Here is an 18,850-nt window from a genome sequence, read left to right on the forward strand (position 1 = left end):
CGCTAAAAAAACGCTGTGTCTGAACACAGCCTTATAACTTTCTAACAAAAAAAATGTTTAAAAAATTGTGCTGATGTAAAGTAGACATGTGGGAAATGTTATTTACTATTTTGTGTGACAAATCTGAGTTAAGGGCAAATTGCAAATTGAAAATTGCAACATTTTCCAAATTTTCACTAAATTTCCGATATTTTCACAAACACAACTCATATAGATCAAATGTTACCAATATCTTGAAGTACAATATGTCATGAGAAAATCTCAGAATCACCAGGATCCATTAAAGCGTTCCAGAGTTATTACCACACAACGTGACACTAGTCAGAATTTTAAAAAATGGCCTGGTCTGGAAGGTGCACCCTTTTCACCTCCTTACCTAGCTGCTTTATCCTCCCCCGTCACTGATTTTTGCAGAGACTTATGACTCATGCAGGGAAAACACCAAGGTTACTTACCGGTAGTCGTTTTTTCCGGAGCCCATGACGGCACACGAGAGAGGGGATTTGCCCAGTCAGGACAGGAACTCTGCTGAAAGTTGGTTTACAGAGCATGAGAGGCCACCCGGGTTAGTACACATGGTGAAACTATCACCACATTATATTTAAATAAAAAAGCACCCAAACTATAGTGCACACCAAAGGAGTGATAAGGGGTCGAATATACAGGTGCAGTCATGGGCTCCGGAAAAACCGGCTACCGGTAACTAACCTTGGTGTTTTCCCTTCTCCCATGACGGCACACGAGAGACTTTTGTAGAATAAGACCTTAGGGAGGGACCACCGCTTGTAGCACCCTTCTACCTAAGGTTAGGTCAGTAGAGGAAGATAGATCAAGTCGGTAGTGCTCGAAAAAGGTTGAAGTGAGGACCAAGTAGCGGCTCTACAAATCTGCTCAATCGATACCTCAGCCTTCTCTGCCCAGGAGGTAGCCACGGCTCTGGTGGAGTGAGCCTTGATGCCTTCTGGAACCGCAGCGCGACTTGCAGAGTAGGATAACATAATGGCCTCCCTTATCCATCTGGCAATGGTACTTTTAGCTACCCCATATCTTTTTCTACTACCCTGAAAGGCTACAAACAGGAACTGATCTTTCCTCCACTGACTAGTCACTGACATATGTTGTAGTATGGCCCTCCTTACATCCAACGTATGAAACTTTTGCTCCCCAGGGTTTCTAGGATTAAAACAAAACGATGGCAAGGAGATCTCCTGAATTCTATGGAACTTGAGGACCACCTTGGGGAGATAGGCCGGACCTGGTCTTAGAACCACTCTGTCATCAAAAATTTGAGTGTATGGAGGGCATACAGACAGAGCTTGTAGGTCGCTCACTCTACGGGCCGATGTTAAGGCTACTAGTAATACTGTTTCACGTGTGAGTAGCTTTGGTGACAACTCCTGTACTGGCTCAAAGGGGTCTGTGGTTAAAGCCTCCAAGACTAGATTCAGGTCCCTGGGTGGTATATTTGGCATGAGGACTGGCCTAGACCTACTACAAGATTTTATGAAACGGGACACCCACCTATTGGACGCTAGGTTGCAGTTGTATAGGGACCCCAGAGCTGAGACTTGGACTTTCAGGGTGCTGGTTGCTAACCCGCCTGTAGAAACTCTAGGATAGGTCCCACTGGAGATACATCTCTTAAAGGTTCCTCAAAGAAGTCAAGGAACTTTTTCAACATTTTACCGTAGATTCTGGATGTTACAGGTTTCCTACTCTTCAACAGGGTGGAGACTAACCCTGCTGAGAATCCCTGGTGACCCAGTAGCGCCCTCTCAAATTCCAGGCTGCCAGATGGAAGCCCTTCACCTGAGAGTGGACCACTGGTCCCTGGGAAAGCAGGTCTGGAACCTTTGGTAAGATCCATGGATCTGTTACTGACATGAGCCTCAGAAAAGAGAACCTCCTCGGCCAGAACGGAGCTATGAGAATTACTCTCGCTCGGTCTTCCCTGATTTTCCGGACTACTATCGGAATCGTTATAGGTGGGAATGCGTAGGCCAGGGAGAACTTCCAGGTTATTTGTGGGGCATCTAATGCAAACGGATGTTCTTTTGGATTTAGTGAGCAGAACTTTCTGACTTTTCTGTTGTGTGACAAACAGGTCCATCTCTGGTTTGCCTCAAGCCTGTGCTATTTGTTGGAAAACCTAGGGGTTTAGGGACAATTGCCCCTGTCTCAGGTGTCTGCGACTCAGGAAGTCTGTATATTTTCGACGCCCCTTATATGCAGTGCCGTGATGGATAACAAATGTTGTTCTGCTAACTGGAACAGTAGGTTTCATATTTCCATGAGGCCACGGGATCTTGTTCCCCCTGGCGGTTGACATAAGCTACCACTGCGCGATTGTCCGTCATGATTCGAGTGTGGCGGCCCCGAAGTAAGGGGAGAAAATGTTTCACGGCCTTCTCCACTGGCCACAGTTCTTTTACATTTGAACCATGATCCCTTTCTAGCGAGGACCAGGTTCCTTATATTGAGTGGGATCTCAGGTGTGCTCCCCACCCTGTAGCACACGCGCCGGTTGTAATGATGTCCTCAACTGGTTTTTGCCACAGGACACCGGCTGTTAGATGCTCCTCTACCGTCCACCAGAGTAGGGAATCTCTCACAGCCGTGGAGAGATATAGCTCTCCTTCTAAACGTCCTTTCAATTGTTTCTGTGCTGACAGAACTATCCACTGCAGTTGTCTCAGGTAGAACTCTGCCCACCCTACCACGGGTATACATGATGTCAACGAGCCTAAAAGGGACATTGATTGCGTTCCTCAGTGTCATAGCCGGCCTATGTATTACTGTGCAAGTTCGGCCCCTTATCTTGGCCACTTTGTTCTCTGGTAGGAGGCAGAGCTGTCACTCGGAGTCCAGTATTAACCTTAGGAAGGATTGCACCTTTACTGGTGTTAATTTTGATATGGGAAGGTTTACTATCCATCCAAATTCTATTAGAGTTGACGTCACTTCCTTTACTTGCTGAGTGAAGTGGGTCTCCGACCTTCTTACCACAAGGAGGTCGTCCAGGTATGGGATGATCACTATGCCCCGGGAACGAAGAAGCAACAAAGGGGGAAGAAAAAGACTAAGCTAACAATGATATGCACATCTCAATAATTAAATAGAAACCTTTATTTCATATCGGACACAATAAATTTAAAATCATTTAAAATGTGCAAAAAACCAAGAACCTGAACACCCCCCAAAAAACACAGGTGAGATAAACCTGAAGTATGTTGAACCAAACTGGACTATAAAGCTGCCCATAAGCAACTACAAAGCAGGCACATGTCATGGAGATATAGGCTGGCCTGCCTATCATCACCTCTTCTTATCCCCTCTGAGACCTTTGCTGCTCTGATATGGTCTGGTTACTCTTACCTATTTATGCATTTATTGCAACTTTGTACCTTTAGCCATGACTTTATCACCTTTGGCCGCTTATTGCATTAGGCAATTTCTTTCTTGTGGTCAGCTCCACATGTACTAGGGCAATCAGGAGGTATGTTTTCTCTCCATATTGATTAACTAGATGATTGGTATCAGCTCTGTTTTACTATCTTATGTTGTTTGTATGTTACAATTTTATGCTGTATTATATAACATGTGCTTGCTTTGTACTTGCTTATGGGCAGCTTTATAGTCCAGTTTGGTTCAACATATTTCAGGTTTATCTCACCTGTGTTTTTTGGGGGGTGTTCAGGTTCTTGTTTTTTTGCACATTTTAAATGTTTTTAAATTTATTGTGTCCGATATGAAATAAAGGTTTCTATTTAATTATTGAGATGTGCATAGCATTATTAGCTTAGTCTTCCCCTTTTGTTGCTTCATTGTCATAGGCTAGGTATGGCACTCTATTGGTTAATGATGACATGATAGTAGTGCACCCTTTCTTCATTATGGTTCCGGGAACGAAGAAATGACATTACTTCAGCCATCACTTTGGTGAACACTCTGGGGGCTGTAGACAGGCCGAACGGAAGGGCTGTGTATTGATAGTGTTTGATAAGACCTTGGACATAGAGTGCTACTCTCAAGTACTTCCGATACTCCCGATGGAGTGGGATATGATAGTAGGCATCTTTTAAGTCTATCACTGTCATGAAGCAGTGCTGGAACAAGATTTTTATGGCCGTATTGACTCCATTTTGAATGAGCAATTGTCTACTCACTGACTGAGCCTTCTCAGATTGACTATGGTCCTCCAAGAGCCGTCTGTTTTTTGTATCAAAAAGAGGGGGGATTAAAACCACCTTCCATCTTCCTGAGCTAGGACTTCCTATAGGACTTGCTTCTGCACTAGTCCCAGGACCTCCGTCTCCAGGGCCAGTTGTTCCTCCTGGGCTTTTCTTCGGGGTGTCATTATAAAGGTTTGCCTGGGCGGACGGATGAATTTTATTTTTAAACCATCCTTGATTATACTTAGGACCCACGAACTGGGGAAGATGTTTGCCCAGGCAGAAAGGAAGAGAAAAAGCCTGCCCCCCTACCTCTGACTTGATGTCATTGGGGAGATTTTTTGGAGGACGTGGAGGGCCCTTTAAACATGTAGCCCAATCCTCTCTTTTCTTTAAAGTCACAATTTTTCCTGTCTCCCGGTGGACGACCCCTGTTAAATCTTCTCCGAAACGACGTTTTTTTGGACTCTCCAGGAAATCGGGGAAAGCTTTTTTTCCTATCCCCTGTGTGCTCCAAAATTTCATCCAGTTTTTTGCTGAAAAGGAATTGACCGTCACAGAGTATGTTTGGATGGCAAATCCCCCGGACACCCTTTAAGCCACAGGGCTCGTCTTGCTGCACTGAACAAGCCTGCCGCTCTAGCTGTTAACCTTGCGGAATCTGCCGAGGCATCCACTAGGAAAGCCGCTGCTCCGTGTACCAATGTCAGGTTTAATAGTATTTCGTTCCTAGGAACTTTATCCCTAATTTGGTCTTCTATTTGTTGTAGCCAGACTATGAGGGCACGGGCGGTACAAGTACCAGCTATTGCCGGTTTTAACCCCCCTGCTGATGCTTCCCAGATATGCTTCAAGAAGCCATCTGCTTTTTTATCAAGCGGGTCTTTCCGCACGCCAGAGTCTTCTAATAGTATAGATAATTTTTTTGAGGACCTAGCCACGGCACCATCAATTTTCGGGTCTTTTCTCAAGTTTCAGAGTCTTTCTCCTCAAATGGGTACCTCCTCTTTGATGTAGAAGGCAAGGTACCCGACCTCTCTGGCTTTTTCCATTCCCTGTCAATTAAAGCCTTTATCTAGTCATTGACAGGGAAGGTGCGTTTTCTCTTCTAGCCCTCCGAACATAACATCCTCCAATGACTTAGGTGTTTTTTCCTCCTTAAGGCCCATTGTAGACCTGACAGCTTTGACCAGCTTTTCTATGTCCTCTGTTGGAAAACAGGGACGGCTCCCTATATCGCTGTCCGAGGAGGATTCTGAGGACTGAATAGAGGAAGAGGAGTCAGAGGGGAACAGGGATCCTTCCCGACCTTCCTGCACTAGAGAGGCCTCTGAACCAAAATCCCTTTTGTGGCTTCTTTTATCCGTTTTTTTAAGGACTGCCTTTAAGGAGCCTTTTACCTCCTCTTGTATTATAGCCCTAAGGCTAGTGACCAAATCAGGGGTCTCATCCGGTATGGTTTTATTTATACAACCAGCGCAGAGATTTTTCTGCCACTCGACTACCAGCGTTTTTTTTTTGCATAGGGCACATTCTCTGTTCTCTGATTTGCCGCTAGACTTCCTCGATCCCTAGTGATCAAACAGAAATATGGAACCCGGTTGCCATAAGGGTGACATTCACGTAGATCACTCACCACCGCTGTCAATCAAGGGTACAGATTTCGGAGGCTGATCAGATGCATGTGTGCTGTTCTTTCTGGACGTCGAAGGGTCTTGCCGGACAGCACGACTGCCGCTCCGACCACTCAAGCGGCTACTCCTGGCATGCTGGTGGCTCTACAGGCATCTGGCGAGAGCTCCTGCAGAAAAGGCTGCTGCTCTTCTTGCCCCACTTCCATTACGAAGCTCTGGGCACGAGTGAGTCTTCTGTGGTCATCCCTCCTTTATGAGGGATCCACTGCTCTCCTCGCCTCCTCCGGTACCCATTGACAGCCCCTCCTCCCCCCTGCCACGCCGCTGGGATGGGTTACCGGCCGGCGTTTTTTCCATGGGCGCCACCATCGTGGATCCGGCGCCTGCCCCCGACGTCACGCGGGCCCGCCCATTCCCAGCGTGCCTTGCGTGTGACGTCAGAGGGGCGGGACCCGGAAGCGCCTGCCCCTCCTGGACTCCTGGATGTCAACAGAGGGAGGAGGGCAGCGCGGCAGACATGGAGGAGCCCACGGACCCCCGCCATGCTGCACCTACGCCCGCACGGACGCAAAGCCCCCGGGGGACCCGCGGACAGCTCTTCCACCCCTGAAGCCCAGCGCACAGGCTCTGCCTGTTCTTCTACGCTGGCACGGGGGTGGGCAGGTGTGCTTTCTGACACTGCAGTCTTCAGCACAGGGGTCCCTGTCAGGACAGGAAATCCAACTGAAGTGATGGAGAGGTACCGTCCTTTTATTTCAGTAGGGTTCCTGTCCTGACTGGGCGGATCCCCTCTCTCATGTGTGCCATCATGGGAGACGGGAAAATTAATCTCTTGTTTCTACATAGAGCTTAGAAGGATTCTGCTAGTCTGTCTCTAATCACATGATATCATAGACCTAATGGAAAACATAAGAATTAGGTTAGTGTAGAATGACAAAATGAGCAATTGTAAGTACACAGTGTTATATAGTATGATGACTGCAATGTACGCGTATTAAGACAGAGGATACACATTTTGATGGGGATTGTTTCATTTTTGTAAAATATTGTTTAGTGTGTAAAAGTAGCACAGCATAAAAAACTTTATAAATCTGATATTGCTGTAATTTTACTGACTCAAAGAATATATTGGTCTTATTATTACCACACAAAAAAATAAAAATAATAAGTGAATTACTGGTTTTGGTTCGTTCTGCGTTTGAAAAATAAGTGATAAAAAATGTTATATACCCCAAAATGGTACCTTAAGAATTTTCAACTCGTCAAGCAAAAAATAAGACCTCATACAGTTCTGTGCAAAAAAAAAAAAAAAAAAAAAAAGTTATAGCATTCAGATCATAGTGACAAAGAAACACTGTTTTAGAAAAAAAAAAAAGTATTTTTAGTGTGTGATAGTCGCAAAACCCAACATAAATCTGATATCACTGTAATCACACTGACAAGAAGAATAAAGCCATCTTATCACTTCTACCACATGATAAAAGGCATAAACCTAAATATAAAAACTATTCTTGGACAGCTATTTATTTGTTCATTCTGAGTCACAAATATCCGAATAAGGCTCAGCTCACATATACAGTGCTGTGCAAATTAATTGGGACAAAGCATTTTTTTTTTTTTTTTTTTTTTAAGTAAAATCGTAAGTTAGTTACCAGTCAGTGATTCAAACCAGTTTTAACTGCTTTGAACAGGCACTCACACCTGTTTAAAGCAGTTAAAACTGGTTTGAATCACTGACTGGTAAGGCCTGTTTCACACTTCCATTTTTGACCATCAGTCAAAATCCGCCGTTTTTGCAAAAAAACGGATCCGCCATTTTTTGGCGGGTCCGTTTTTTTCCCCATTGACTTGCATTACCGGCAGATCTTGACGGATGGCCATCCATTGGATCCGTTTTTTTGCGGATCCGTCAATTTTTTTCGTCCACCGAGATGCCTGGAAGGACCATGTAACGTTTTTTCTACTGCAGGATCCGCATTTTTATAGAGCGCATGCCCGGAGGAACGAAGTCAGGAGGAAATTTAACCCTGAAATCATTTCTGGCGGAGAGAGAAAAAAAAAACACCCCCCTCTCCCCCCCCCCTCTCTCTCCGGGCAGCGGTTCCTTCAAAATTCTTCATTCAGCGGAACCGTAAAAAAAACGGATCCGGTGGCTTCCGTTCACATCAGTTAGGAACGGATCCGCTTTCCGCCTTTTTGGCGGATTTTAACTGACGCAAAAAAACTGAAGTTTGAAACAGGCCTAACCAATTTGCGGTTTTACTTTATATAAAAAAAAAAAAAAAAAAAAAAAAAAAAAGCTTTGTCCCAATTAATTTGCACAGCACTGTATCTGATGCTCTCCGCCGAGCGCTTACATCAGGGTTTCCATGTAAATTCCCAAAAATTGCAATTCAGAAAAGAAAAATACTCACTATAATAAGGAAAATAGTCACTTAAGGACTCAGTATGGTCTCTGTTCTGGTGGTGTCCCATCATTTTAGGCATCTTTTTAGCACACAAGTGTGGACTACCACAGTTGTGTGTACGACTAAAAATAAGATAGATACCACCAGAACAAACACCAGATTCCAAAGTTACTTCTCATCTGTCTCAAAAAATGTTATGAACCCCAAAATGTTACCAACAAAAACCTTAACTTACCCCGTACAAAAAACCCACTCAGGTCTGTCATCTGTCACTGGAAATATATGGGATTCCTACATTACTGGAAGAAATGGCTTTCAAAAAGAGAAATAGCTCCCACCACCCTCAAATAAATTTCAGGGAATTCTGCCCACCAAAATCTAAATGCCCCCTCTTTCTGAGCCCCACTGTGCCTAAACCACAATAAGCGGCCACATGTTTAGCATTATTGTATTCGGGAGAGCGTAACTAACAATATATGGGGTGACTGTCTCCAGAAGTATATGATGGGAACAACATATTGAAATTAGACTGGCAATACAGCAGAAAAAACAAGCTTGGCGTGGATGTTAAGGTGAAAGATAAAGGGTTTGGTACCGTGATAGCCAGTTGAAAAAAGAATGCTCTCAGTGGGAAAAACAAGATAATTTTGTAGTTATGATTAGAGATGAGCGAATGTTCGGAAAACGATCGTCAAACATAAATTTGGCATGAATATGGTACATTCAGATTCGTGATCGATAACGTGAGTATTTTTCTTAAAATCTAAAAAAGTCGGTAACATTCGGTAAAAGATAGAATAAAAGCTGGCAATTCATGTGCCGTGTGTAGTAAAATCACAGCGTGACAGGTTAGAATAGATATATACATATAGATATACAGCTCTGGCAAAAATTACCGTATTTTTCGGACCATAAGACGCACTTTTTCCCCAAAAAATTTTGGGGGAAAGTGGGGGGTGCCTCTTATGGTCACAATATACTCACTTCTGTGGCTGGTGCCGATGCAGTGGGGCTCTGTGTGGTGGCAGCGGGCTATGCTCAGGCGCAGGGGCAGCGGCTCTCCGTTCTCCATGGGGGGCTCCGCCGACATTTCCTCAAAGCCCGGAGGCACCCGCACATCCGTTGCTGCCATTTTGCGGTGGCCTCTGGGAACAGACATCGGGAAGATGGTTGCCGGTCCAGGGACGGCGCATGCTCAGGTACAGATCTCGTCCCAAGATCTCGGGAGACGAGATTCAAATCTCGGCAACGAGATCTCGTCACGAGATCTGAACCTGAGCATGCACCGTCCTCCGACTGACAGCCATCTTCCCGGTGTCCATGTTCCCGGAGGCCACTACAACATGGCAGCAACGGATGTGCGCGGGCTTCCTGGCATTGAGGAAATGCCGGCGGAGCCGTCGCCCCTGCACCAGAGCACAGCGCCCCAGCACAGCGTCACAGCCCGTGCCCAAGGACAGCCCCCCTTCCCCAGCACCCCTGCCCCAGCACAGTGCCCCTGCCCCAGCTTGGGACGAAATTTCCTACAGGCCACCGCACCAGCCTGGAACACCGAACGACACCTGTGACGGATCCCTTCCCTGGTAAGCTGAATTCAGACTGTAAGACGAACCCTCATTTGACACATTTTTTCCCCTATTTTCCTTCTGAAAATTTGGGGTGCGTCTTATAGTCCGAAAAAAACGGTAAGCGACCACCACATCAAAACCCTGCCATGAGCAGCCCATTCTCCAGACCTGAACCCCACTGAAAACCTCTGGAATGTAATCAAGAGGAAGATGGATAGTCACAAGCCATCAAAGAAGAACTGCTTAAATTTTTGCACCGGAAGAAGTGTGAAAGACTGGTGGGCAAGCATGCCAAGACACATGAAAGCTATGATTAAAAATCATGACTATTCCACAAAAAATTGATTTCTGAACTCTTCCTGAGTTACAACATTAGTATTGTTGTTTCTAAATGTTTATGAACTTGTTTTCTTTGCATTACTTGAGGTCTGAAAGCACTGGGGTTTTTTCTTTTTAATTTTGACCATTTTTCTTTGTCAGCAAAAAAATAGAAAAATTTTTGCTTGGAAATTCGGATACACGTTGTTAGAAGTTTATAGAATAAAAGAACAATTTACATTTTACTCAAAAATATACCTATAAAGAGAAGAATCAGATCAGACAAACTGAACATTTGAAAGTGGTCTCATTTTTTTTGCCAGAGCTGTATAGTTGGGGGGCATTTATATGGATACACCCAAATAAAATGGGAATGGTTGGTGATATCAACTTCCTGTTTGTGACACATTAGTATATGGGAGGGGGGAAACTTTTCAAGATGGGTGGTGACCATGGTGGCCATTTTGAAGTCAGCCATTTTGGATCCAACTTTATTTTTTCCAAAGGGAAGAGGGTCATGTGACATTAAACTTGAGAATTTCACAATAAAAATAATGGTGTGCTTGGTTTTAACGTAACTTTATTCCTTCATGAGTTATTTACAAGATTATGACCACTTATAAAATGTGTTCAAAGTGCTGCCCATTGTGTTGGATTGTCATTGCAACCCTCTTGTCCCACTCTTGACACACTGATCGCAACAACGCAGAAGAAATGCTAGTCTAAGTGGGTCAGATTCCTTGTAGGAATGCTCGAACCTGACACCCATAATGTGGTGGTGCACCATGTTGCTGGAAAAACTCAGGGAACGTGACGTGCCATCTTCAGTGCATAAAGAGGGCAACACATCATCATGTAGCAATTTCAGATATCCAGTGGCATTGAGGTTTCCATTGATGAAGAATGTCCCCACTATCTCTGTACCCCATATACCACACCATACCATCAATTATGGATGTCAGGTTCAAGGATTCCTACATGAACAGTTTCCTGGAAAGAAGATTGGTCATCGTGGGCCAGTTGAATGGCCACCAAGGTCTCCCGATCTGACCCCCTTAGACTTATCTTTGAGGTCATCTGAAGGCAATTGTCTATGCTGTGAAGATACGAGATGTACAGCATCTGAAACAATGGATACTGGAAGCTTGTGCTAGCAATTCCTCTGCAGTGTTGCTATCAGTGTGTCAAGAGTAGGAAGAGAGTCAGTTTCCAAAATGGAGTGTCTGTGTGTTTTACTGCTGTTTTGGTACCTCAAAAGCGCTGCAAATGAGTCAAGGTGTCTTCAATTTATTTTAGCCAAATTACGCTCCACATACAAAATAGTGCTTTTTTCCCTTCTTACTTTTGCTATGTATTCAAACTGCAGTTTTTTACCTCATATGGGATATCACCATGTTTGTCAGATTTTGCGTAATACATTTTACGGTCCATTTTTCCTAATGCAACTAAAGCATTCTTTTAGTGGAAAAATGATTAATTTCTTCAATTCACTTTACCTTAATTCTTGGGTAGCATCTGAAGGGCTAATACATTTCCTGACAGCAGATTTTAAAATAGAATCACTTCTGGGGCTTTCCAATATACAGGCCACTTAAAGTTCCATCAAATTTAAATAAGTCGTAAAAGATTGGATTTGCATCCATGAAAAAAACCTGATAAATCGCTGCTAAATTATGCCAACGTAGACATATGGCAAATGTTATTTATTAACTATTTTGTGTGATATGACGATCTGGTTTAAATGAGTGGTCCGAAGTCAGAGTTTCCGCCTACATTCCAATGTACCGTATTTTCCGGCGTATAAGACGACCCCCCCAACTTTTCCAGCTAAAATAGAAAATTTTCTTAAAAGTCGGGGGTCTTCTTATATGCCATGTGTCATGCCGGGTGCGGGGGAGTGGTCCCGATGACAAAGGGAGGGTGTACGTGGAGTTATCATCCCCCTTTTACCTCATTGGTGGCAGCGGTGCTGTCTGCGGGTCTATGTGCTGGGGATCGGTGGCTACTCCATCTGCACTGTGGCGGCTTTGTGCTGGGGATCGGCGGCGGCTCCTCTTTGTCCAGCGTGGGGGCGCTGTGCTGGGGGGCGGCTGCGGAGGCTCTCTGTCCAGCGTCGGGGCTCCTCCGGCATTTCCCCAAGGCCTGGAGGCCTAGGCAGCTCCATTGCTGCGATGCGGTGGCCTCCCTGAAAATGGCCGCCGGAGCCTGTGTATGCTCAGATTCAGATCCCGTCTCCCGAGATCTCGGGATGAGATCTGAATCTGAGCATGCGTGGGCTCCGGCGGCCATTTTCCCGGAGGCCACCACATCGCAGCAATGGAGCTGCCTGGGCCTCCAGACTTTGGGGAAATGCCGGAGGAGCCCCGACGCTGGACAGAGAGCCTCCGCAGCCGCCCCCCAGCACAATGCCCCCACGCTGAACAAAGAGGAGCCGCCGCCGACCCCCAGCACAGAGCCGCCACATTGCTGAAGGAGGAGCCGCCACACCACTGCCACCAATGAGGTAAAAGGGGGACAACACCATTTACACCCTCCCTTGTTCATCGGGATCACTCCCTCCACATGCACTCGTCGTATAAGACGACCCCCCGACTTTTAAGCAGATTCTCAGGGGTTAAAAAGTTGTCTTATACACCGGAAAATATGTTATTTAGTGCCACAATTTAAACTACCGTATATTCTAATATACTTGGATTTAAAATTCCCTATCCTTCCATAACAACACTTTTTTTTTGTTTTTTTTACTTCATTTTTTATGACGCTTCATTTGCTACATTACCTGCCTCTTAGTGATTAGGCACATTTTTTTTTTTCCATAAAGTCCCGTACACCTCCTTTAAGTGGTCCTTAATAGAATAGGTTTTGTATATTTTTTTGGAAAGATGAAAAATTGCTGATGAACTTTAACCCTTCTACATTTCTAATAAAAAAAAAAAAAAAAAAAGGTTTTAAAAAAATTACACTGATGTAAAGTAGACATCTGGAAAGTATTACTTTTTTTAGTGGTATAACCAACTGTGTTAAGGGCATAAACAATTGAAAATTGCGAACTTTTCAAAACTTTCATCAAATTTTTACCAACAGAGCAGGTTTTACCTGCAGAAAAAAATGCAGCAAATACACAACGTTTATGTCATGATCCAGGCTGGATCTGACAGCTTAAATGCACAAATTGAACTTTTTTTTATTCCTTTGGCTTGGTGCCAAAGTGGGTTGATTGCCCCCGGTGGCCATTAGAATTATTACACGTTGGTGTCGTTCATTCTAAGTTGCCCCGGTGGTGGCGAGTGGTAGTGCACTTTGGTTTCTTTGGTTTAATGTGCACTTAATTACAAATCAGGTGTTAGCCTCTATAAAAGGGAGCCTGGTGTGTTCAATCACTGTTGGTGATATTGTGTTCGTCATTTGTGAAGCAAGCCTGGGTGAGGAAGGAGCTGAACATGAGTCCTGCGCAGCCCAGCCAGAGGGGACGAGTGGCAGCTATGTGGTCTGCAGGAAGGGCTGGCATGGCGTGGTGGAGTCACAGTTTATGGTGTCGGCAGGAAGTGCTTGCATGGCTTGGTGGAGTGACGACTATGGAGAGAGTTGCACTCAGCATGCGGGACTTGGTTGCTGAGAGCTGGACTCAAGCATGCTTGACTTTTTGGGCAGGAGCTGAACTCATCTTTGGGACTCTGTTACTGGACAGCTGCAACTGGTGGTGGACTCTGCTCCAAGGCTGCACTATGGAGAAGGATCCAGTTATGGTGATGGATCCGGGTGGAGGAGAAGATGCACACAGGTGGTGGGCTCTGTTGCTAGGAGCGTACGCAACAGAGCAAAGCTAAGTGGTGTTTCCCCTGTATTGTCATTTTCCCTCATGTGTGTTTAGTGCAGTGGTGGGATTAGTTTCCGCACCGACCAATTCCCTAGAGAGGGTTTAGGTTCAGGGCGAGCTAGGGTTTTTAGGTTCCTGTGCGTCGCCCGGTGCGGAACCGGCATAGGGAACGTTAGGAGTGCAGGGTCACTGGCTCAGGGGAGTACAGGAGGTCTCCACTTCCCTATTCCCTATTGCAGGGCCCACCATTGTTAATGTTACCCAGGTTCCCCTTTATTATTTAAATTTGCCTTACTGGAGGCGGGGTTTCCAGACTACTGTATGTATACTTGTAATACCTAAATTCGCCAGTTGGAGGTGGTGTATCCAGCTGCACGTCGTATTATTTAAATTCGCCCAACTGGAGGCGGTGTATCCAGGGTCACGTGTGTCATATGGGTTCGCCTTGCGGTACTCGCTGCATACAGACACACGTGACCATGACAGTGTAATCATAGTAAAGCAGAAGAAAGACTTACAATAAAACATTGTTTGACCATAAAAGTAAATGAATTATTTTGATATACCTGCTCATTGACTTTAGCAAGTGAAGGTCCATGATGAATTAGTAGACGTACAATGTGGGCATCTCCTTTCCACGCAGCTAGATGCAATGGAAAACATCCTTTACAATCTGCAATGTTGGTGACAGCTTCATTCCTCAATAGAACTTCTACCACTTCCCTAAAGGAATACAGAGACAAATCATTAGTATACATGCAGCAAAATGTATATAATGGCAATTTGATCGAGCATTAAAGGTTTAGAACAAGCCTTCCTTGTACTAAATGTTTGGCCCCGATAAAATAAAACTATTCACCTCTTGTGCTGGTGCCATTCCAGCAACATCCGCACTTGCGTTCCTGGAGCAGTCTTGAGGTGTTGTGACACTTGGTGCCCGGCCACCAATCAGCGCTGGCGTCACTGTCTCGATCTTGATAAGGACTGAACATGAAGAGGAAGCCAGGGATCAGCTGAAGCCCTGATTTCCTGTTCATGCTCAATCCGTATGAAGGCGGACACAGTGACGCCAGCGCCGACCAAGACAGCTCCGGGACTGCGAGTGTGGACACCGCTGGAACGGCACCAGCACAGGAAGTAAGCATAGGTGTTTTTTCATGTAATCGAGGCCAAACATTTTGTTCAAGAAGGGGTTGTCCTAGTGGTGGAAAATTCCTTTAAAGGGAACCATTACAATGCAGACCAATCTGCTGGAACCACGTTATAGAATAGGGGGAGCTAAGCAGATTGATATATAGCTTTGAAAGAGAAAATTCTGGAAAACTTGTGTTTTAATCATTAAAACCTCTGCACTTTCTTGGATTTTCAGTCTAGTGGGCGGTCCTATCAGTAATTGGCAGCTGTCTTTGTATAAGTTTGCATAGATATAGATGACTATCACTGATAGGTCAGCCCACTGGACTGAAAAGTCCAGAAAAAGCACAGGGTTAAATAATGAAGAGACTTGTTATACAGAATCTTTTCTCACAAAGCTATATATGAGGCTGCATAACATGATGCCTGCAGATTGCTCTGCATTTTCACCTTATTGCATATTGCATCAAATGACATGGTAGTAAATGGTAACATTTTTGCAGTGCATCTTGAAACTCCTTAGGCCTGTTTCACATTTCCGTTTTTTTGACGTCAGTCAAAATCCATCACTTTTTGGAAAAAACAGATCCGCCCCTTTTTTGGCGGATCCGTTTTTTTCCCCCCATAGATTTACATTAGCAGCGGATTTTGACTGACGGTCGTCCGTCTCACCCGTTTTTTTGATGGATCCGTCAGAATTTTATCGGCTCCCGGACGGAGACAGACTCTGAAACGTTTTTTCAGACCGACAGTCCGCTATTTTGTATTGCGCATGCCCGGCAGACTCGCGCTGGCAGGGATTTTAACCCTGAAAACCATTCCGGAAAGGCCGTGGGAAAAAATAAAATCAATCTCAATCTCTCTCTTCCTGGACGCGGTTCCTTTAAATTTCCGACTTCAGCGGATCCGTCAAAAAAACGGTACGTGGCATACGTTGGTGTCACAACGGAAACGGATCCGATTTTCACATCTTTCACGGATTGCAACTGAACAAAAATAACGCAAGTTTGAAACAGGCCTTACCCGCCTCACTACAGGGTACAAACTTATTGACAACTTGCAGTCTGAAAAATTTGGACTCATGCAAAAATCTCTAAATTCTCACATATTAAAGGGTTGTCAGGATAAAAAAAAAGATATACAGTACAGACCAAAAGTTTGGACACACCTCATTCAAAGAGTTTTCTTTATTTTCATAACTATGAAAATTGTAGATTCACTCTGAAGGCATCAAAACTATGAATTAACACATGTGGAATTATATAATTAACAAAAAAGTGTGAAACAGCTGAAAATGTCTTATATTCTACAGTGTTGTTCAAAAGTCCTGCATAGGCGTGAAGAAAACTATATGTTTCATACTTCTGCATCTCTACAGTGAAACTGGTGGAACATATATGTTTTTGTAATCCCTCATTGTATGCCATACTCATTTTTGAATGTCCCAAGTGTATAAATTGTTATGGTATGCGCATTTTTGATAATTTTTTTTTACAGCATAACCATACCTACACCAGTACAGTGTGTAGAATGGTAAACAGGTTTCTAAGTTCGTTCACTTCCAATGCAAGTTCACACAGACTTAAATTTTACTTTTTAAGATTGATTATTTTTTATTTAATTCAGAGTCCTGAAAAGAGCCTTTTGAGTGCATCTTTAGCTTCTAATACTTTATTGGCCAGCCTTTGCTCTTGCGCACCAGCTTGCATCTCTGTGGCATTGAGTGAACAAGCTTCTGCAGATGTTCACGAGTGATGATGTGGTTCCAGGCCTGTATCAGAGCCTCAATCAACTCACTCTTGGTCCTTGGCTGTTTTCTAGATATCTCTAATGATACCATGTGCCACAAATTTTCAATTGGATTGAGGTCCGGGGACTGAGCTGGCCAGTCAATAGTAGCCACCTTGTTCTTTTTTTTCCATTCCGTTACTGTCTTAGCTCTGTGACAAGGAGCATTATCATCCTGGAAGATATAATCCCCTGAAAACAGGTGTTGAGCAGAAGGCAGCATTTTCTTATTAAGGATGTCTATGTATTTTTTTGCATTAACCATACCCTCCACAATATGAAGCCTTCCAACACCATTGGCTGCCATACAGTCCCAGACCATTACTTTCATCGGATGTTTCACAGAGAAGCTCAAACACTCTGGCTTGTACTCTTCATGTGGGAACCTTCTCACATAAGACTTGCTATAATTTCCTAAAATGCAAAAAGTGCTTTCATCACTAAATAGCACGTTTTCCCTCCTTCCTCCATTTTAAATATTTCAATGCCCACAGTTTTCACCTTTGTCTTTGTATGGCTGTCATCAATGGCTTCTTTCGGGCCTTGCACCCTCTCAATCCTGCTTCCAAACATCTCTTCCTAACAGTTGATGTTGCTACCTCAATACTGCACTTTTCTTGCCATTCTCGCAGAAGCGGAGGAGAGGTGAGCTTTCGATTGGCAAGGGATGTTCTTATCAGTACTCTATCCTCCCTTTTAGCTGACTTTCTGGGCCCACCAGATTTCAATTCCCATATTGTTGCAATAATTTCAGGCAAAACTGCTTCAAAAGCTAAAAATATTACAGGGAGAGAATGCAAAATTGTATTCTGAACAAAACCATATATAATATGTCATATTAGCATTGAAGATATTCGACAGAAAACGTTTAAAACTTGAAAAATCAATTTATCCTATGCAGGACTTTTGAACACCACTGTAGGTTCTTCAAAGTAGCCACCTTTTGCTTTGATTACTGCTTTGCACACTCTTGGCATTCTCTTGATGAGCTTCAAGAGGTAGTCACCGGAAATGGTCTTCCAACAGTCTTGAAGGAGTTCCCAGAGATGCTTAGCACTTGTTGGCCCTTTTGCCTTCACTCTGTGGTCCAGCTCACCCCAAACCATCTCGATTGGGTTCAGGTCTAGTGTCTGTGGAGGCCAGGTCATCTGGCGTAGCACCCCATCACTCTCCTTCTTGGTCAAATAGCCCTTACACAGCCTGGAGGTGTGTTTGGGGTCATTGTCCTGTTGAAAAATAAATGATGGTCCAACTAAATGCAAACCGGATGGATAGCATGCCGCTGCAAGATGCTGTGGTAGCCATGTTGGTTCAGTATGCCTTCAATTTTGAATAAATCCCCAACAGTGTCACCAGCAAAGCACCCCCACACCATCACACCTCCTCCTCCATGCCTCACGGTGGGAACCAGGCATGTAGAGTCCATCCGTTCACCTGTTCTGCGTTGCACAACGACACGGTGGTTGGAACCAAAGATGTCAAATTTGGACTCATCAGACCAAAGCACAGATTTCCACTGATCTAATGTCCATTCCTTGTGTTCTTTAGCCCAAACAAGTCTCTTCTGCTTGTCCTTAGCAGTGGTTTCCTAGCAGCTATTTTACCATGAAGGCCTGCTGTACAAAGTCTCCTCTTAACAGTTGTTGTAGAGATGTGTCTGTTGCTAGAACTCTGTGTGGCATTGACCTGGTCTCTAATCTGAGCTGCTGTTAACCTGCGATTTCTGAGGCTGGTCACTCGGATGAACTTATCCTCGGCAGCAGAGGTGACTCTTGGTATTCCTTTCCTGGGGCGGTCCTCATGTGAGCCAGTTTCTATGTAGCGCTTGATGGTTTTTGCCACTGCACTTGGGGACACTTTCAAAGTTTTCCCAATTTTTTGGACTGACTGACCTTCATTTCTTAAAGTAATAATGGCCACTCGTTTTTCTTTACTTAGAATTTGTATTATGGCAAGAAAAAAGCAGCTAACAGTCTATTCAGAAGGATTATCAGCTGTGTATCCACCACAC

General features: G+C 44.4%; 1 protein-coding gene across 5 annotated transcripts in view; it reads right to left on the minus strand.

The window, feature by feature from the left end:
- The window catches only part of ANKS1A (ankyrin repeat and sterile alpha motif domain containing 1A), a 537,122-nt gene that overhangs the window by 364,348 nt on the left and 153,924 nt on the right, over positions 1-18,850 (minus strand). For all 5 annotated transcript variants that reach the window (XM_073575593.1, XM_073575591.1, XM_073575594.1 and 2 more), the window contains exon 3: positions 14,484-14,640. In XM_073575593.1, the coding sequence (XP_073431694.1) occupies positions 14,484-14,640 (157 nt within the window). The remainder of the gene's footprint in view (positions 1-14,483; positions 14,641-18,850) is intronic.

Source organism: Dendrobates tinctorius, unplaced genomic scaffold (assembly GCF_039654945.1).
Source record: "Dendrobates tinctorius isolate UK_male_01 unplaced genomic scaffold, ASM3965494v1 ptg000045l, whole genome shotgun sequence".
Classification (NCBI taxonomy): Eukaryota; Metazoa; Chordata; class Amphibia; order Anura; family Dendrobatidae; genus Dendrobates; species Dendrobates tinctorius.